Source organism: Boleophthalmus pectinirostris, unplaced genomic scaffold, assembly GCF_026225935.1.
Source record: "Boleophthalmus pectinirostris isolate CB_2022bp ecotype Guang Dong unplaced genomic scaffold, ASM2622593v1 HiC_scaffold_4, whole genome shotgun sequence".
Taxonomy (NCBI): Eukaryota; Metazoa; Chordata; class Actinopteri; order Gobiiformes; family Gobiidae; genus Boleophthalmus; species Boleophthalmus pectinirostris.
In genome coordinates this window covers 15529609-15548547 of record NW_026571353.1, presented here as the reverse complement: position 1 = coordinate 15548547, position 18939 = coordinate 15529609, and the positions used below count along the sequence as shown (strand labels likewise).

Sequence of the window (18939 nt, the reverse complement as noted above, 5' to 3'; positions counted from 1 at the left end):
CCTTGTTTAGTGGACATTTGCACATAACACTTGATACTGCACATGGAGTGTATAATTCATTAAATTACTTGCAGTTGCAACACTGCTGATAAGAATACAAAATTATTACAAAATAGTACAAAAGACCACCCTTTGTATTTCTAAAGTGTCTTTAAATCTGGCAGTGCATCAGACGTAGTTGTTTTTGTTGACTCAGAGTCCGCTTGCATTGAAACATTGCACAACTGTGTTTATTTTCACTCCTACTGGTCCATCCTTAGGATTGTCCCAGACTGTACAGTTTGTTAACGAGGTATTTAGTTAAAATAGTTCTTTTTGCTCAGAAATGGTCAGTCTGCTCCTGGTGGTTGGCTGTGGTTTGACAGGGACTGCTGGAACCATTTTGCTCTGGTTTAGTTTCACTGTCTTCAAAGCTAATGTTATCATAAACTTGCCTCATGTGGTTTGTCATCTTCATCTCTTTGGCTTTAGCCCGCTGTTGCTGCAGCAGCACAGCCTTGTTCAAACCAGGACCTGGAAAACAGATATGCCTATTATAAGTACTGTAATAATACAATATAATACCATTTTGTTGTTTGTTTACATTTACAAGAGTTTAAACTTCCACACATACCAAAGTAGCTGAGCAGGACAGGGAGGAACACCAGTCCATGGGCCATCCCCAGTAGTGTGATAACTAAGTTCAGCCTGAAGAAGAAGATCTGGATGAGCTGAGCTTTAGCAAAAGCTAGCACCAGAATCCCAGGCAGGTTGGTCATGGCTACACCTGCAAACACCTGCAGTAAATAGAAAGATCAGACAATCTTTCACCAACAACCCATTATATTTTTTATTATCTGTAATTCTGTGCATACATCTCATCATTGGGTGTTAATAATATACACATATGTAGCTGTGATGCATTTAAGACTTGTAGAGGCCAACGGAACAATAGTCTCTAAATAATTCTTAGTTTTATATTATTCCAATTTCTTAATATTGTAATAATAGAGCTTGGTTGAGATCAGTCAGTCAATAGTTGGTCTGCCATGGCAGTCATACTGGAAAAGTACAAATGTTGCATACCGCACTGCCCATGTTGGCTGTGGCCTCCTTGGCTCTTTCCACATGAGTCAGCTTTGTGCTCAGGGCAAAAGATCTGGTCATATGAGATACAAACTCCACAGATATGCCAACAGCCTGTAAAAGAGATATTTACAACACAACATGAGGATCTTTTAAATTAAATATATTATTATTTCTGTTTGCATTTCTTTTGGAATCAATAATCTCATCTATGTAGTAAAAAGGTGTTTGCTGTACCGTAACCAGGTTGATAAGGGCCACTGCATTATAATCTATTCCCCACAGTGTCATGACACCCACAGTATCAACCACGATCATGACAATGGTGATAAGATTAAGTAGCCCAGAGCTCAGGTCCAGCCCCAGCAGCAGGCAACACACTACAAATGTGGGCAACAGACACAGGGAGATGTTGAAGAGCCCCTCTGGTACTATGGTCAAATACTGCTCATAGAAGACATTTGTCACTCTGCAATGAGAATAGACAGGACTGGTCACTGACAAATACCTGTTCAGAAAAACTGTTTACAGGCAGTATACAGGCAGTATTTTGTATACACTGATTTTAAATTGTTTATATAAAGTGATTATGTGTGTGCAACTTCAGAGATGCTGCTATTTATTAATACTTTTTTAGGTATTGCACATTTTCAGATTGTGATGATATCATACTCTCAGATGGAGGGCAAGAGGCAGTCTATCCTATTAGTGAGTAGACCAATTAAAACCATGAAATACAACAAAAAACTGCATTTTAACAATATTCATTTTAGCTGCCCCACATCTGTATTAAATATTATATATTATGTCATCTGAAACCCAGCAATACTACGGTATATTTATCTATATCATTATTGTGTAACATATCTGTGCTGAAGATAAATCTCTTGACAATTATCTTGACAAACTTTATAAATATCAACAGTGTACACAGGAGGCCTCAGAAGGGAACTTACGTGTAAGGGAAGACCTCAAAGTCTGGTGAGGTGCCTGGGACCTGCCTCATGCCCATAGTGATGTTATGGGCCAGTTCTCTGGCTTTAAGCAGAGCAGCTGTGAACTCCTGCGAGTTTGTGAGAGGAGTGTGATAGGCCATGAACCGAGATGCTGAAAACAAATTCTTATTATTAATATTTTCAAATATGTTTTGTTGTGATTTGATTTATATTCTCATTTTATGTACAGGATGAAAATTGTATTATACCTACCTATAATCTCTCCGCTCTCATCCCTCACCACAGCAGTGTCATATGCTCCAAGACCCCTGTTCAGAAAGCAAACAGAAAGCAAATCTTAAAAGAATTATTTAATGTTGATCATTCCATAATTGATTGATTGAATTACCCTTTGGGACACTGCAGGTCGGGCCTGTTCCCCAAGAAATCAGGTAAAAAATTGTGAAACTGTTCCACACTGGGCCTGAGAACACCATCTGAAGGAGTCTTCATGCATTTAAATGGGCAGCGTAAGGCACCTGCCAAAAGACACAACAGCAGGTTTAAGTTTTTTGTTGTTGTTGTTGTTGTTTTTTTCTTAAAAAGAAAACACAAAAATACAGTTTTTTCTCACTTTCATTTGCAGGACAGAATTTCCCCTGGTTTGGCCCAAAGGCATAAAGACGGCAGCATTTTGATCCAGGGTTCAGCCAGTCAATGAAATCATCCACCCAGGAGTTAGATGGAATACCTATGTAGGATCTGCACAGGGAATTAGCAGACTTGAGTATAGAGACTTGATGAGCAAACTATTTATATGTTTCCAAAACAAAAACATATAATAGAATTACTTTTATTTATCTCCAAGCATTACAAAAATATATTTATAAAAAGATAAATTTCAGTATTAATGTAAAAAGTACAGTAAAAATAACATTACATTATTATATATTTTTTAAAGTGATACATTATTTTTTTTCAGTGCATTGTCATGGAATTTCCTAATGGAATGAGCCAGAAAATGTGCTGATTATCATAAAAATATATCCGATCTACACATCAATGCACAGGCCTTTTTGACTATTGTTACAGGCTTATATAGACAAATAGCATTACTTGTGTGATAATCATCATATCATGTATTGTTATTGTCATTACATTGCTTTCGCTTATAGGCATTCTATTGTGCGTAAGTCCAGGTGGTTTATCATTAACTATAGAGAGCTGTTGGTCTGGAGCAGTGTGTAACAGGTTTCCACTGTGATAGATGAACGTTCAAGGCCATGTCACAGAGATAGACACTAATGATGAGGGACTGAGGTGTTTTCCTCATTACACTATTATCTACAACTTTGAGGCAAATTTTAAAAATGTCTCTTTTGTGCAAGTAAAAATCTAACAACAAACCAAAGTTTAATAGACACAGAGCTCAGTCGTTATCAGCAATATCTGATATTTTTTATGGAATCAAATTTTATTACGGGTATTTTCTCTCTTATATAATTTTATTGAAGGTATTTTCCTTATTTAGAATGTTATGGTGGAAGATATTGCTTCTTGGAGTGGCTTGTTGTTTGTTGTATGTTTTCTAAAGATATTACAAAATTGTAAATTGACTTACAGTTCGGGGTATTCTGTGGCATACTGGATCTTTTGGGTTAAAGAGAACTGGTCACAGCCAACACTGGAGCAGACTGCGTTCATGCCTTGCACTGTATTGAAGTTAAAGCCCTTCTTTGTTACGAAATACACAGGTACTCCCACTTCAAAGTATTTGTACAAATATTCAAAATAGGTCAGCATGTAAGAGCCCTGTAAATATAATAAGAAAAAACATGTACAGGTCATCTGAATACGATTTGTATAAGGACACATGAATTAATTATTATAATGGTACTAAACTGGCTCCCTTTGATTGATTTGTCCATCTTATTGATAGAGTCACAGTCATCCACTATTACAATGTTATTACCAATACGTTACATTATTTCCATAAATAAATTGATTTGTTCATATTTTTACCCCAGATCCCTTCCAGAAGCAACCACCCACATTACTTTGACTGGATTGACCAATGGGGTGGCCCAGGGACACAACAGCAGCAAATGTACTTAAATATTTTTTGGTTGACGGAATTGCATACATCACCCCTTGATGTCATGTAACTTGATTATGTTTGGTTACTTGGTAAAAAACAAAAAATACACTAACTTTAGGCATAGCGAGCTCCTGATCCAAACCAACTGTCACTTTAAACATGAGGAACAAGGAAGCACAGAACATAAAGATGAACAGCAACATCTGCAAAGAGCATATATGTTCAGAACACAAATCATACATTTTAATCTCTTTTAACCACTGATGTAGTGGCTTTACCACAATGACTCTTGTGAAACTGTGCAGAAGGACAGGAGCATAGAATTTCCTCATAAAGGGGAGCAGGAAGCCCTCGTTGGGTTTGTTGGGGCGGCGAGTGGACACAGTGGCACAACACAGCAGTTCACAGCGGTTGCTGTCCTGACGACGAGCATCCAGAGAGAGCAGAGCCACGAAGGAGGTCATCTGCAGCACGAAATCCATGAGCACAGCCAGGGCAGCGTACAGGGCAAAGGACTTCACCGCAGGCATCGTAGACAGGGCCCCTGGGAAACAAAAACAGTGTACAGGGATTTTAACTTTCAATAGATTGACTGAACATTGGCGTGATGGTTTGCTGTAACATTTTGACATTCAGTCATTAGCAGGATTATCTTCTGTTCATGATAGAATTCTTCTTCTTCTTCTTATTATTATTATTATTATTATTATTTTTCTTCTTATTCTTCTTCTTCTTCTTCTTATTATTATTATTATTACCCAGAAAAAAGCAGATAGACTCTGAGAGACTGCAGAGGAGCATGCTGGGAGCTACACTGCCCAGGACACGGCCGATCTGCTCCTCCCTCTTCTCACCCGGCCTCCGAACATCTCTCTTTAGCACAAAAAATTGTACATGTGTAACTATATTTTACAAAAGATCATAGACAAAATACAAAACATGAGAAAAAATTCACCTGATACTCCAATACAAAAATAAATATGTTATCTGCTCCCACTGCCAACACCAGGAAGGGCACCACCTGCAGGATGACCAGAGAAGAGGGGATGCCAATCCACGAGTAGAAACCCATAGAGGCCAGGACAGAGCAGCCAACCACCAGGATCCCGCCCAGTCCCACGAGAAACTTTGAGTCCACCTTTACGACAGATAGCATACAGTATGTATATATGTATCTATTGTAACTATTACATTGTAATCCCCTATAGTACTAGACTTAAGGTTGAGATAAAGACAGCTGACAATGGCATGCATTTCTGACTCCTCTTATCTGAAATGTGATAACTGTAGGTTTATCTACTTTTCACTGTATCTTATCAGAAGAGAGAGTAAAACTATGGATTTACAGTTAGAGTTAATAGGTTGTATCCTTAGAAAGTTGTAAAGCTGATTGCATGCATTTACATTTTTAAGCACAAAATCTTACCAATAAACGTTTACAAGAAGAGTATTCTCCCAATGCAACTGCAATGTACACAAATATTACAGCATAGCTAATCATGAAAATGGGGATATCTTCAGCAGTTGTGCGGTTAATCTCGTCCTCCAGAGACCTCTGAGGAAAAACAAGAGAAGTGGAAGTCAAATGTTATTGCTTTGTGGTTATTGATAATATTATCGATATTGATGACATTTTATAATCAGCCTAATATGTAGCCCGATGTTTACATGCACACCTAAAATCTGATCATTATTAGATTTCTGGAATTACCAGTTACATCTGATGTGAATAATCTGATTTCTGATCGATCTGATTGTGCAGGCTTTGACAAAGGACATAGTGAAAAGGAGACAAACTAATGTTGCATAAACAAAAAGTAAATAGTTGATAAATTGTTGTTTTAAAATTCACTGTATTTTGTCTACCAAATGCTACAGTTACTTTAAAATTCCTCTAACTGACTGACATATGTTTTTGACTATCACATATTTGTACATGTAATATACACAAAAAAATCTGGTCTAATTATTGAGTTATGTTGTTATTGTGGCTATCAAATTTTTTCCAGCGATAATGTATCCAGTGTTATCACTGAGCATATTTTTTTATGTAAGAGAAAGAGTCACATCTGACCAGTGAACACTAGGAACAACTATTGCCTGCTTTTAACACATTTACAAGCTGCGCTTACAAAAGTTTGTGATATACCTCTGCCATGTACGCAAATGTGAAGTTTGTTTGAGGATTTTTCTGGTATTCTTGAACTATTTTAAGAAACTCTGTCTCCCACTGCATTGCCACTTTGAACCGGGGGTCAGTTCGTGGAAAGTTGTTGAGGGAGAAGGTCAGAATGAGGGCTTCTGCATTCGTGTAGTCATCACCTACAAAAACAAGAGGGCCAAAATATTAAACCTTCACAACTTTTTTATGCCATTTGTAACTTAAATTTAGACACCTACTATTATAGCCTCCCACAGCCAAAAAGGGGAAAACTGGAGCTCCATAATCAGCCATGCAGCTCATGCCCAAGTCAGTAATGTCTTTGAAGGACAGTGGGGAACTGAAGAAAAATACATTCTGAATTACAGTCTTATTTAGTATTTGTGACAATCTTTCGCTTATAAACACAATTTTATTACTTCTACAGAATATTGTTTTAGCTTCACTCTTACTTGACACAGTAGATCAAGTGGTCCCTCCAGTCCACCTCTTTGGTCACTCCCAGTTCGGTCATGTTCACCTTGGCATTGATGTTATCCACACTGTTCTGGAAATACTGGGGCAGGCTGTTCACAGCACAGTCTGTAGTTTGGGGGTTGGTTGGATTCAATGGGGCAAAACACACATCCTTCAAACTCGCAGTGCGATTCAGGTCCTTTGAGAAAAACTTTATATCCTAAAAAGAACAAGTTAAAATTTGTTAGAATGGACATTTAATTTTTTTCCTTTTACAGCAAAGTTACCTCCTAATGAGTAGTAATTAGCACATTCATTTGTAAATTTCTGTAAATTCTGTAAAGCGCAGCCCATCCTAAAAATGAAAGGCTACAATAAGCTTCTATCTATAGTATAAGACACATGGCAACGCTGTCATTCATAAATGCATGTCTCTAAAATCTGGCCTTTTAATTTGATTCATTTTGGAAGCTGATTCTGATGCATTTATCCAGATAAGACAAAATAGTCCACTAACTTCTTTTGATCTGTGTAGGGAAATAATTATTTAGATTGTGATGATGATTACCCTAATTCGTGTTTGTAGCTCCAACAGCTCAGTAATCAGATCTTTGGAAACAATCCCACTGAAGTTTTGAAGTCCAAAAAGTAGAGAATCATAAACGTGTCCTTTTCTTTGGGGCGCTGTGAGAATCAGTTGGTTTGTCCGGAAGAAAGGCCCAAAATTTGAGTCATGGAAGTCCTTCTCTTGGCGGGCACGACTGTTAGGGGCTGACCACAGCTCTACTGGGTCTGTGGTGAGCTCAATGTGCATGAGGCCAGTGGCAAAAGCAGCAACAGCAATAGCTGAGATAAGCAGCACCTACAAAGGAAATATTATTAATATAATATAAATCAATCAAATCAATATTAGGTTTTCTTGGGTTTACTGAGAAATAATTAGACAAACAGTCACATACAGTCTTGAATGAGTTGGGCAATTAAATACTTGGATGTATTATTATATTATATATTATGGTACAATATTTTATTCTGTTGAATAAATCTCATTTGAGTTTATGTAAATTATGTTGTTGAGCAGTATTTAGGCCAATAATAATAATAATTTTTAATTATTCAAAAAACAGAAACTATTGTATTAAATTGTTTGTTGCTCTGACAGAGCTCTATCAGTTTAATTTTTTTCATCACTCTGAATACAACCCATGGATATAATGTAATGTGTAAGCATGAAAGGCTTTTCATTACTCATTAAAAAGATGCTTTTCATTACTCACCGTTAATGGATAAGTAGCCATTAACTTTCCCCAGGTTTGAAATATGGAACTTAAGAAAGCCTGTGCAGCCAGACTGTTCTTGTCAGTACATGTAACCTCTGAAGGGTGAATGGGTCTTTGAGTAACATCATTGCTATTTAAATCCTTTTTCTTTTTCTGAGTTTTTGGCTTCTTAGAGTTCACATAGCAACTCACACACATGTATAATATGAAGGCAAATATCAGCAGGCAAAGCATGACAATGGAGATCAACAGAAAACCATCCACACCAAAAAGTTTGAATGGGCCTGGTGGTTCTTCAGGTCCTGGGACAACAGGGCATGCTTCTTCACAGTCCTGGCATGAGCAAGCCTTGCCTCCTGTTGGTGTTTCTTGGTTACATTTCAGAGCCGTGCCATTGTAGGGGATTAAGCCATTTGGTAGTGATCCAGCAGCACCATCAGAAATGAGCTCAAAGTCTATGTCCAACGGGGCAAGACCGTTACTAGAATCTCCTTGAAAGTCATACCAACGCTGAGCGGTGCATAGTTTGGCCCCATAGCGACCGCACATTGTTGAGATCGCATAACCACCAGTAGCTGGGATACGTACATTTTTGCAAGACTGGAAAGCATTCTGTGCAAATCTGGAAGACAAATATGATTGATAGGCCACCACAGCTTCCCTCGTGACACCCATGTTAGTGATGTTCATGACTCTAGTGACATTCACGTATTGGCTTTGATCAGGACTGCAGGTGTTGATGCAGTGTACGTGCGCAAAGTTGTAAGAACAAGAAGGGCAACGGATCAGGACAGCTTTGGAAAGAGTCAGACTCGTTTCCAGGGAGATGAGCTGAGTGATAGAGCAGCAGGCATATGTGTTGTTCTCTCCTTGATCCAGCATAGGACACACCTGTCACAAAAAATACCCAATTTAATTACAATATAATTATAATTATATATATTATTTTTTATCACACTTCAGCCAATTTCAACAGTAGGAATAATTAATTCAATTCATTAATTGTAAAAATGTGATACATCGGTTAGTGGGCTAGATTGAGTAGGGCTAATATTTCAGTTAATTAAAAATGCATGTATTTGTGCAGGAGCAAGAAAGCAGCTGACCCACAGTGCAAGGTCCACAAACAGCCCTACCCAAGGGTGACACATCAACTTTGCCTCTGTGCCATCTGATTCTTGTACATTTTACTCATTAAATTACTTTTTACCATATATTTTTACCTGTTTGAACTTTCTGTAGTGTTCCCCTGATAACCGTCTGGCAGGGCTGTGGTTTAAACAGGGCACAACAGGCTTAATAAGAGTTCCATTTAGAGTGGGGTTTGTTCCACACTCATCATAAAAGAGACATTTTCCTGGTTCATGTTGGGCTTCTGTCAAGACCTGTGTTTGAAAAATAAATAAGTATAATTAAATCAATAAAAATACAATAAAAGATAAGTATCACTTGATAAATGCAATGATTGCTTTGGGGCTGCCCTGTGTTTATATAACCATTTATTGTTGTACAATAAAAATACAAGCAGATTTGTCTACATATTTCTTGAATATATATGTTTATATTACTTAGAATTATTTAAATTAATTCAATACAATTTTACAAAAACAGGAGACAATGCTGAACAAATAGAAACAAAGGTTTTGCTCCCTTGTTGAAATTACTTACCAAATAGCAGAGTAAAGTGTAGAGAGTTGCTACTCGAGCCATGACTCCACAGTCCTTTGGTCGATTCAGCTGAAGTGTTAAATTCTATTTCTCTAACCAGATTTAGGGACACATCAGACAGTACCTGTGAGTGAGAGGGACTTGTGCCTCTGATTCTCAGCCCTCTCTCTCCTGATATCTGTGAGAATAATGGTTTTACACTTAGTTGAGTTGAAAATCACAGTATAACGTCAAAAAATCTGTCACGTAACACGTTTCTTATCTGGTCTGATGCACTCTGACCAATTGCAGCTACAGCTACAGACAATCAATACTGACTGATAATTAACACTTACCGAGACTGTGATTGCGTTGCTGGGAGAAACTATAGGAGATCCACAAAATAACCACGCCTCTCTCCACCTATGTGAGCAGAGAAGACTGTGCTTTTATGTCTGGGAGTAGACTGATGCTTGCTACATCTTTATATTAACTGTAATGCAGTTTAATGCATCTTTATGTAACTCAAAAATATAATTTATTTATTTATTATTTATTTGACTTCATTACTAGGGCTGGTATGTCTTACCCTTCATATTCTGATTTGGATCAAGAGAAGGATCATGGTGGCTGTCCACTTGTCCAAACAGACAACCCCAGGGAGCAGGCAAGGTGTGTCAAATGAAAACAGAATACCTCAACAATGAATAGTATTTTTAAAATTATCCAATATTGTCTGTGTAATCTATTGGTCATCCACCAACCTAATATTACCAATAAGTTAAGTCTTCCTAAGTAAAGGAAGTAATGATTGAGCAAGAAGGATTAAAATAATGTATTTGCAATAAAATGCTCTCACATCTACTTGCTTTTCTCACTTCTCACTACTAAAGGAAGAAATTTAGACTTTAATTTCCCACTGGCACAAGTATTTTGGGTAAGTGCTAAGCAGGGGTGTAATGTAATGAAGTAATGAGGTTGTACTGTACTTAAGTTAAAAATTGTACGTATCTGTACTTTACTTAAGTACATTTGAAAGTGGATTTGAAAGTGGATATATATATATATATATATATATTTATTTTTTTATGAGCAGGACTGAAATGTAAAAGTATGTTTTATTATTTATTTATTGTCTGAGACCAGCTGAAAAGGCTGAGGGTTAATTTGTAACACAATTGTTGTTTGAGCAAACAAAAATAAACGAAGAAAAACAGCTAGGGAAAAAAAAGATCTATTTAAATTTGAAGACTTTTATGTGTATTTTTAAACAGGCACTTTAATACTTTTATTTAAGTGAATTTTTTCATGTGATACTTTTACTTAAGTCCGTAAGTACTTGGTTTTTCTTTCACAACTGGTGCTAAAATTAGTTTTCTGGATATATTATGGCATGAAACACACAGATCTGGTTGCAGGATGATAAGATGACACACCTGGCCACCCCTCAAGAATATTAACTTTATCAACTTATCTTGGTCAAGGTCAGAAGCAGAGAAAAACAAATAACCAAGGTCCGCCCAAGTAATGTGAAAGATATCAGGCCAAACTGTGATCAACTCAGATGGGGAAGACAAGAAAGATGATAAGATGAGATAATATGGTTTTGACATGTCACGGTACTCAGCTGAAGCTGACTATAAAACACTCAAATTCTCCGAATGAAGGGGAAGGGAAAAAACAGATGTCAAAAAAGACAGTTAAAAAAAAACAAAAAACTGCAGTCCATGTTACCATATAGGCTCTATTTTAATTAACCTTTAAACAGGGAGACCAGTTGAGAGTCTCTCTTTTACAACAGTGCCCTGTATACATACAAAGACATTATACATTAGAATATATTATAATGACAATAATAATAAAAACAATAAAATAAAATAAAATGCAATATTAGCATGAGGCAATGAATAAAATACACAATATAAGATAAATTAAAACAATCAAACCGGTCATTTAAAATGGAATATAAAAGAAATGTTTCCATTTCTTTTATATTGACTGATATTGATTGATAAGATGACTGCAGTTTGTTCCATATGTATGGGCCATAGTAATTAAAAGTACTCTGACTCAGTTCCCTGTTAACAAATGGAACTTGTAATATAAAGTGCTGCTGTGTTTGTGACATTGTGGATTTAAAACAACATTAAGTGACATTAAGTAAAAAGGCCGTTTCTGTAGTGTTGATCACATCTCTGTGAGAGATGGCCATCTAACCTTTTGGTATAAAACACAGTGATGTGTATGGTAGCCATTGCATGTAATAAACCTTAGTGTTGTAGAGAGCATCTAGTGGTTTTAAAACATGTGCAGTTGCCTGTATACAAGTTGTGTTTCCATAGTCTAAAATGGATAATGGATAATGGACACTGCCTGTTTCTGTAGATTTTTTTTTTCTGTAAATCATCAGTAAAAGGCATAGTTTGAATTATGGTGTGGATGCTGTGGAAAACAACAAAATTCAAATTTTTCTTCAATAACTATTAGAAACCATATTGTTTCTAAATATGGACAAAAAGAATAGAATGTGTAGTCTTGAATGGAAACACATTTTGCTTCCATAAACTTCTGCTGCCTACTTTTCTTGACCTGGAACATGAACGTTATTATTTTTTTTATCTGTTTTTCCACCCTGGACTTTCACTCAGCATCTGCAGATGGCTGACCCAATATTCAGATCCAATCAGACTGCTTTTAATGGCCCGGTTGTTATCATTATTTATGGAACTCTTGTTGTGCCAGCGGCCCATTATTATCGTAAACTCTTTGATAGGTGAGGGTTAGCTTCCTTCATAAGGTCCCATATAAGCAAAAGTTCAATCAAAGGTATCCTAATTATGACCCTTCACACACCTTTTTTTTAGTCAACAAACTTTCACAAGGCAATACTGGGCAAATGTACAACCAAGACAGAAAACTAAACAAGTCATCAGGAGCCAAGCCAAATATTGTGACTCTCGGTCCAGTTTGTTTATTTAAGTTTAAAAAACCCTCACGCTCTCCTTGGGGTCACATTGACCCAAATTATTTTTTTTCCCTTCCCGCTCTCTTGGTGCGGGTCAATCAGGCCCAAAAATATTTATTTTCTCACCTGGCAAGAATTTATTTATAATAAATTTTTGGGTCTGATTGACCTGCCCCAAGACAGCAGGAAGGAGAAAAAAAAATTCTTCGGGTCAATGTGAGCCCAAGGAGAGCATGAGGGTTGAAAGTCAGACATTTTCTGAAAATAAGTTATAAATCTTATACAAGCACATATTTTAGGTGTAATTTAAATCAGTTTTTCTTTCTGAGGTTGATTGAATAAAAATGTTATTTGTAAGACTGCTACATTTTTAATCCTTGAGAATGTTTTGGAAGATTTCAAACACCAATAATCAATCAAAATAAGATAATGTAATAGAAATAGTGGACAATATAGCATATTTTTCAACCTTCTATCCAAGTAAAGGGGCACTGAGAGTGTGAGAAAACCTTAGAAGGTGCTCAGTACAAAAAGGTTTGTAAACAAATGTCTGAATAATTTAATTGTCTCTTACTTCATTTAGCCCATCTAAAATGGTGAGGTGGAATGCATTACATTTACAACAGCAATTTAATGTGGTTATATATAACATATCTTGAGCATGTAAAGAGCCCTTGATTGTATTGAAATTATACAAACCTAAATAATTGTATGCCTTCTTCAAACTTTTGGACATAGCTTTAATGCTGTATCTAAAATAATTAAATGTGTGTGATACAGGTTGGTGAAAGTGAAAATGCATTGTAGACAGCATGTATGAGGTCACAGTGTAATCAGAATGAGTCAGATGGAAGTTTCTACATTTAAAAAAATACAGCATCACTCAGTAATACAGAAACTTTATGATCATAGCATATTTATATGATTATTCAAAGCATAAATAAATAGGCAATAAAGTATTATATAGAATAGGATGTTTTAATATAAAGGTACCTGCAATATAGGGATTCTTTTTTGATATTTTTTAACAGGTCACAATGTAAATGAATTGCAGCTCAGAGTAATTTACATTACAGAATAAAATTAAATGTCTATTTCAAAACATGGGGCAATCAGAGGATTGTATTCTGAATGCATAGAATACTTTTACATCAAGCTGCATTTAAATTATAATGTACATTATTATAATGTAGTGTACAAAACAGCTTTATATTTGTTTCAGCTAAAAGTATTTCCTATTGCTGTGTGGAAATGCGAAAATCACACATGCAGTCATCATAAGAGCTGTTTTCCATTGTTCCCAGTATGTGCAGTTTGAAGTTTAAATTACATATCATTATATATTCCTTTGATTTTACAAAAGTAACTGTTTTCTTAATACAAGCTCATGAAAAAGTCACAGCGTTGGAATAGTTACTCAAAATTAGTATTCAGAATACATATTCTTTGTGCATGTATAGTTACTTCTCAACACTGTAACCAGGTCTATCTGCTTGAATAATGGGAGGAGGCAGTAAAAATGTGCTTTATGCTATAAATTTACAGCACGCAATGATCTCTGACTGCAAGAGAAATTATGTTAATTTTTTCTTAATAATTAATTTGATTTCTTAAATTAAGTTATTTCACACAATTAAAAATACATTTCAGGGGAAAGAAATAAATTTATTTCAGAAAAGTCAACATATTTTGGACAAAAAAAATCTATCCCTATGAGTAGTCACATTTGCATGAGAAATACAGTAAAATAATCCTTGTTTTGAGAGTCATGGACATTTTAGTACAAAATGTAGGCTATACAAGTACAAATAAAAAGTAAAAAAATTAACATGCAATTTTAACAATAATGCTCACAATGTGAACTTTTTTAAAACAGGGTGAAAGACACATTTCAGAACCTGCGCTGTTTGTTAGGTACTACATAGTCCCCCGATCCAGGAAGGCCTCTGGGGAAGCCCCCCTGTCCTGGCCCGGGCATGTTGCCATTTCCAGACATTACAGGGCTGCCCTCAGCTCCTCCAGACTGGCCAGAGTTGCCCCCCATTGAGTTCCTGTTCATGGGCATACCCATGTGCATCCTCATGTCAGGCTCTCTGCCCTCAGAGAAGTTCCCTCTGAAGCCCTCCTGCTGCCTCTTCATCATCTCCTCGTTTCGCATCCGGAGCTCCTCCTCACGCCGCAGCTCTGCCTGCTTCCTCTTCTGCACCTCCTGACTGTGAAGCTCCTCCATCCGCCTCAGCTCCTCCTGACGTCGCAGCAGGTCCTGTCTCATCAGCATCACCTGGTGTTCATGTCTTGCAGCCTCCATTTCTGTCTCCAGTTTCTCCTGAGCCTCTTTCATGTTACGGTCCACCATCTCATACTGTTGCTTCTCCATCTCCATCAAGGCTTTCCAGCGCATGGCATACTCGTACTCAAAGGTGCCCGGCTGTGCAAACCGTGGGGGCTGCTCCCTTTCTTTGTGATACTGCTGGTTTTTGTTAATGAGCTTGTCTGGCAAACCTTCATCTTCATCCAGTTGTTCCATTGGCTCAACTGTAATAGGTCGTGGGAAAGCTGTGAGGAGATAGGCGCCATCACCACACTTATCCAAGGCTTTTCTGGCAGCTGGCTTTGAGGTGAATTCCACAATTCCTTTCCCCGTTGGCCTGCCTCGGTCGTCCACTATCACTACTGCTCTTTCGATTTGACCGAAGACAGCAAAGGCCTCCTCTAGAAGCTCGTTTGACGCAAACTCTGGCAAATTCTTCACTAACAGTGCTGCACCATGAGTAGCAAACCTCACTCGTATCGGTTTCCCCCTGAAGGGAGTATCGTCGAGCTCAGCTCTTGCAATCTCTGCGATGATCCTCGTCTCCAACCGGACGAAGCCGAAGCCTCTTTCCTTGTTGACGAAAATCTCACTAGCCTTTCCATACTTTGCAAACAAGGTCTCCAGCTCTTCTTCGCTAACGCCTGGAGGGAGGTTACCCACGAACAGCCTGCATCGCTGGGTGAATGTTTTCTCTCCCGGCTTCCTAAAGCTTTGCAGATCCAAGGTGAGAGACTCGTTGACGCTCTTGTGCTCGGAGGAGTCGGGCTGCTGGCCATTGCTGTTCGCTCCGCCGCCGTGCCCATGCTCCGGATGCCCAGTAGAGTGGCGATTAGCGCCGTGGTTGTGCTGCGGGCCCCTATTTCCTTGCATTTCAAAAAATACTAAAACACAAAGGAGAGAATTGATGGAATAATAAACACAACCTCAAGTGCAGGCCGTGGCTCACAAAGAGCTGCTAAAATGGCGAATCTTCTTGCAGAAACGCTATTGTGACCTGGTTTACGTGAGACGGAAAAGTGACGTCATTTCAACGCGTCAAGACGGGGGGTAGGGGGGTGTTGTGTTTTGTCATGGAATCTATTCGTGTTTTATCCACTGTTAAAGAACATTGTTGTCATAATTATACATACCATTATTCGCTTACGTACAAGTGCTGGCATTTGTATTCCGCATTATGAGGGTGTAAAACACAGCAATTTCCCTCCGAATGCCACGGAGAAGCCTCTTGTTTGTCTTTTCTTCTATTACTTTTCTCGCGAGATCACACTCTCCCGACTTAGTGAATTCGCGGGAAGAGTTTCATGTTGTCTGACAGAGGACGAGGAACATCAGACAAACGCCAAATACCGATTCTAAAGTGTACATTTTAAGGTAAGAACGTGCATCAAAATTTGACAATAGCCAGATAAACTGATGAAAGTGCATGTTTGTTGTCATTACACTTGTGCAAAGCCAATTAGCAAATCAAGTCGAACATGTCTTAAATATTCAACGTGTCTACAAAATGTATGTTTAGCTATATGACGCAAGAATGTCACAAAATAACCTTATTCCCAATTTTACATCTCTGCAGTGACCATGTTTTCTGACATAAGTGCCCAGAAGGAGGGCTCCACTGTGCTTTGCCCTCCTGCCTCTGATGAGCAGCTGCCTTCGTATCAGAGAGTGTCCCCCGTTTACAACCTCTGCTCGGAGCGTTACAGCGTTGGAGAGCGAAGCTTCAATCGCCAATATGCACACATTTACGCAGCACGACTGATGGAGATGAGACCTTTGCTTACAGAGAGAGCCAAGCAGAAATGGGGTTAGTAAATGTGTAATAAAAAAAAACACCCGACAGTAATTTTATATGTATATATGTGTGTGTTAATATTTTGTATTTGCATCTCTTAAGGGTCTGAAGTTACCATCAGAAAGCTTTGTGATCTTCAGACAGGAGAGCAGTGTTGCATTGTGGGAACTTTGTTCAAACGTATGGAGTTACAGCCATCAATTCTAAAAGAGATTAGTGAAGAGGTCTGCACTCTTTATGGACATGGTTATATTTTTTGGTCATACTATTTTGTATTTGTATTTGATATGTTTGTTTTCTCTTGTTTTTTCAGCATAATCTTCTGCCTCAGCCTCCACGCACCAAGTACATAAATGATACAGACGAGCTGATTTTAGAAGATGAGCTCCAAAGAATCAAACTAGAAGGAAAAATTGACAGAGACAAGTGTTTCACAGGTTTTAAATTCTTTTGATTTTCTGTTCTCTTCCAGTGTTCACACTCAATGAGTTTCAAGAACACATTTCATTTGTATATTGTTATTGCATTAGGCTCTGTTGTTGCTATACATGGAGCTGAGACAATTGATGGGAAATTCACAGTTGAAGACTTTTGTACCGCTGAGTTTCCAGTTCAGACACCTCGGCCAGCACTTAGCACTGACAGGTGCCTAAATATAACCAAATTAATAAACACATGTTTCACATGTTTACTTGCATAGTTTCTGATTGTATGTTTGTCCTTACAGATTTGTGCTGCTAGTCTCAGGACTTGGTCTGGGAGGTAGCCAGGCTGACAGTCTGCTGGGATTGCAACTGTTGGTGGATATGATTACTGGACAGTTAGGTGACCAAGGAGAGCAAAGTGGTGCATCAACTATATCCAGAGTTCTTTTGGCAGGAAATCTACTCAGTCAACACACCCAGGACAAAGACTCATCGACAAAGGTATTCATCTTTGCTCTGGTTACATTTTCGATATACTCAGGGAAATTATTTCTAAGTCTCTTCTATTAAGGCCAAATACCTTACAAAGAAAACCCAGGCAGGAAGTGTAGATGCCATGCGTCTTTTGGATGATCTTCTGCTTCAGCTTGTGGTACTTTACAAGTATTACTTTTTATACATTGGCAATTACCTAACACCTAGAGATGTTTACTTTAAAAATATTTCCCTTTCTTTTTTTTCAGTCTTCTGTTCCAGTTGATGTAATGCCAGGCCAGTATGATCCCACTAACTACACCCTCCCTCAGCAGCCTCTGCACCGCTGTATGCTCCCTATGTCTTCTGCATATCCCACATTACAACTGGCCCCCAACCCATTCCAAGCTGACATAGATGGAGTGAGGTGAGACACATATGAAGTGTACAAGTGCATTATCAATATTGTGTGTCAGTTATTCAGTAAGTTTCTTGTTTTTAATCAAGGTTTTTGGGAACATCCGGTCAAAATGTTATTGACATACAGAAATACAGCAGTTTAAGCAGTCATCTAGAAATATTGGAAGAAACTCTACATCTAAGACATCTTGCACCAACTGCACCTGATACCTTAGGTTTGTAATGACTTCTACTGTACTGCTCCCCTTGTTCTTCCAGAGTCATAACGTGTTTTTTTCCTCACAGGTTGTTATCCATTCTACCTAAAGGATCCCTTCATTTTGCAAGATTGTCCCCATGTGTACTTCAGTGGTAATGCACCATCCTTTGACTCAAAGATCATTAAAGGTTTGTGTATGCTCTGTAATATGTAGTCTACCAACATTTCTTTTTATTCATTGTATTCTCATCTGCAACAGGCCCAGAAGGTCAGGAAGTCTTGCTGGTAGCCATCCCAGAGTTCAGTAGCACACAGACAGCGTGCATGGTCAACTTGCGCACTCTTGAATGTGAGCCAGTCAACTTCTGTGCTTTTACCGCTGACAATGAGGAGAGCGAGATGAACATTAGCCACTAATATGTTAATAATAAAAACAGGGTATGTAAAAAGATGTCAGCTATACTTCAAAAAGATCTTGCCAGTGACTGGATGAGCATTCAAACACAATTTTATACTAAAGTTTGTATCCAGTTTATTTTCTAACAATGAAGTAACATGATAAATAATTTCTGACTGTCACCATCTAAGAAAAATATTGACTTGTTATAACTGGTTGCAATGTAAATAATCCAAACCTCTGCACTGTCAAAATTGTTTTAATGTGTCCAAAATAAACATCACAAAATGTAATTGTATGAAACAGACATG

At 37.8% G+C, this 18939-nt stretch overlaps 3 protein-coding genes across 3 annotated transcripts; 1 reads left to right on the top strand and 2 right to left on the bottom strand.

Moving 5' to 3' along the window:
• Positions 1 to 132: 132 nt before the first annotated feature.
• npc1l1 (NPC1-like 1) lies at positions 133 to 9878 on the bottom strand. The gene is made up of 21 exons (XM_020935421.2): positions 9664 to 9878; positions 9219 to 9380; positions 7993 to 8886; positions 7284 to 7577; positions 6712 to 6935; positions 6499 to 6599; positions 6248 to 6420; positions 5525 to 5653; positions 5054 to 5236; positions 4857 to 4971; positions 4377 to 4642; positions 4212 to 4301; positions 3622 to 3812; positions 2635 to 2762; positions 2410 to 2539; positions 2274 to 2329; positions 2022 to 2172; positions 1303 to 1534; positions 1066 to 1179; positions 614 to 776; positions 133 to 513 (listed from the first exon to the last, which is right to left on the bottom strand). The coding sequence occupies exons 1-21, from the start codon at positions 9703 to 9705 to the stop codon at positions 320 to 322; spliced, it is 4032 nt and encodes a 1343-aa protein (XP_020791080.1). The 5' UTR covers positions 9706 to 9878; the 3' UTR covers positions 133 to 319.
• Positions 9879 to 14251: 4373 nt separating this feature from the next.
• Positions 14252 to 15923, bottom strand: nono (non-POU domain containing, octamer-binding). Its single transcript, XM_020935396.2, has one exon. The coding sequence runs from the start codon at positions 15789 to 15791 to the stop codon at positions 14499 to 14501; it is 1293 nt and encodes a 430-aa protein (XP_020791055.1). The 5' UTR covers positions 15792 to 15923; the 3' UTR covers positions 14252 to 14498.
• A 56-nt stretch (positions 15924 to 15979) lies between these two features.
• On the top strand, positions 15980 to 18921 carry pold2 (polymerase (DNA directed), delta 2, regulatory subunit). Its single transcript, XM_020935395.2, has 11 exons — positions 15980 to 16292; positions 16495 to 16725; positions 16816 to 16937; positions 17027 to 17150; positions 17244 to 17358; positions 17441 to 17639; positions 17710 to 17790; positions 17882 to 18039; positions 18120 to 18247; positions 18318 to 18419; positions 18491 to 18921. The coding sequence occupies exons 2-11, from the start codon at positions 16500 to 16502 to the stop codon at positions 18646 to 18648; spliced, it is 1413 nt and encodes a 470-aa protein (XP_020791054.1). The 5' UTR covers positions 15980 to 16292; positions 16495 to 16499; the 3' UTR covers positions 18649 to 18921.
• The last annotated feature ends 18 nt before the right edge of the window (positions 18922 to 18939 follow it).

Coding starts and splice junctions, on each gene's coding strand:
- pold2 (XM_020935395.2), top strand. CDS start 16,500: ATGTTTTCTGACATAAGTGCCCAGAAGGAGGGCTCCACTGTGCTTTGC. Junction 17,151..17,243: donor CAGAGACAAGTGTTTCACAG/GTTTTAAATTCT, acceptor TTATTGCATTAG/GCTCTGTTGTTGCTATACAT. Junction 17,359..17,440: donor CCAGCACTTAGCACTGACAG/GTGCCTAAATAT, acceptor TTGTCCTTACAG/ATTTGTGCTGCTAGTCTCAG.
- nono (XM_020935396.2), bottom strand. CDS start 15,791: ATGCAAGGAAATAGGGGCCCGCAGCACAACCACGGCGCTAATCGCCAC.
- npc1l1 (XM_020935421.2), bottom strand. CDS start 9,705: ATGGCTCGAGTAGCAACTCTCTACACTTTACTCTGCTATTTG. Junction 7,578..7,992: donor TGGCTACTTATCCATTAACG/GTGAGTAATGAA, acceptor TTTCCTTTGTAG/GTGCTGCTTATCTCAGCTAT. Junction 6,600..6,711: donor CACTTGATCTACTGTGTCAA/GTAAGAGTGAAG, acceptor ATTTTTCTTCAG/TTCCCCACTGTCCTTCAAAG.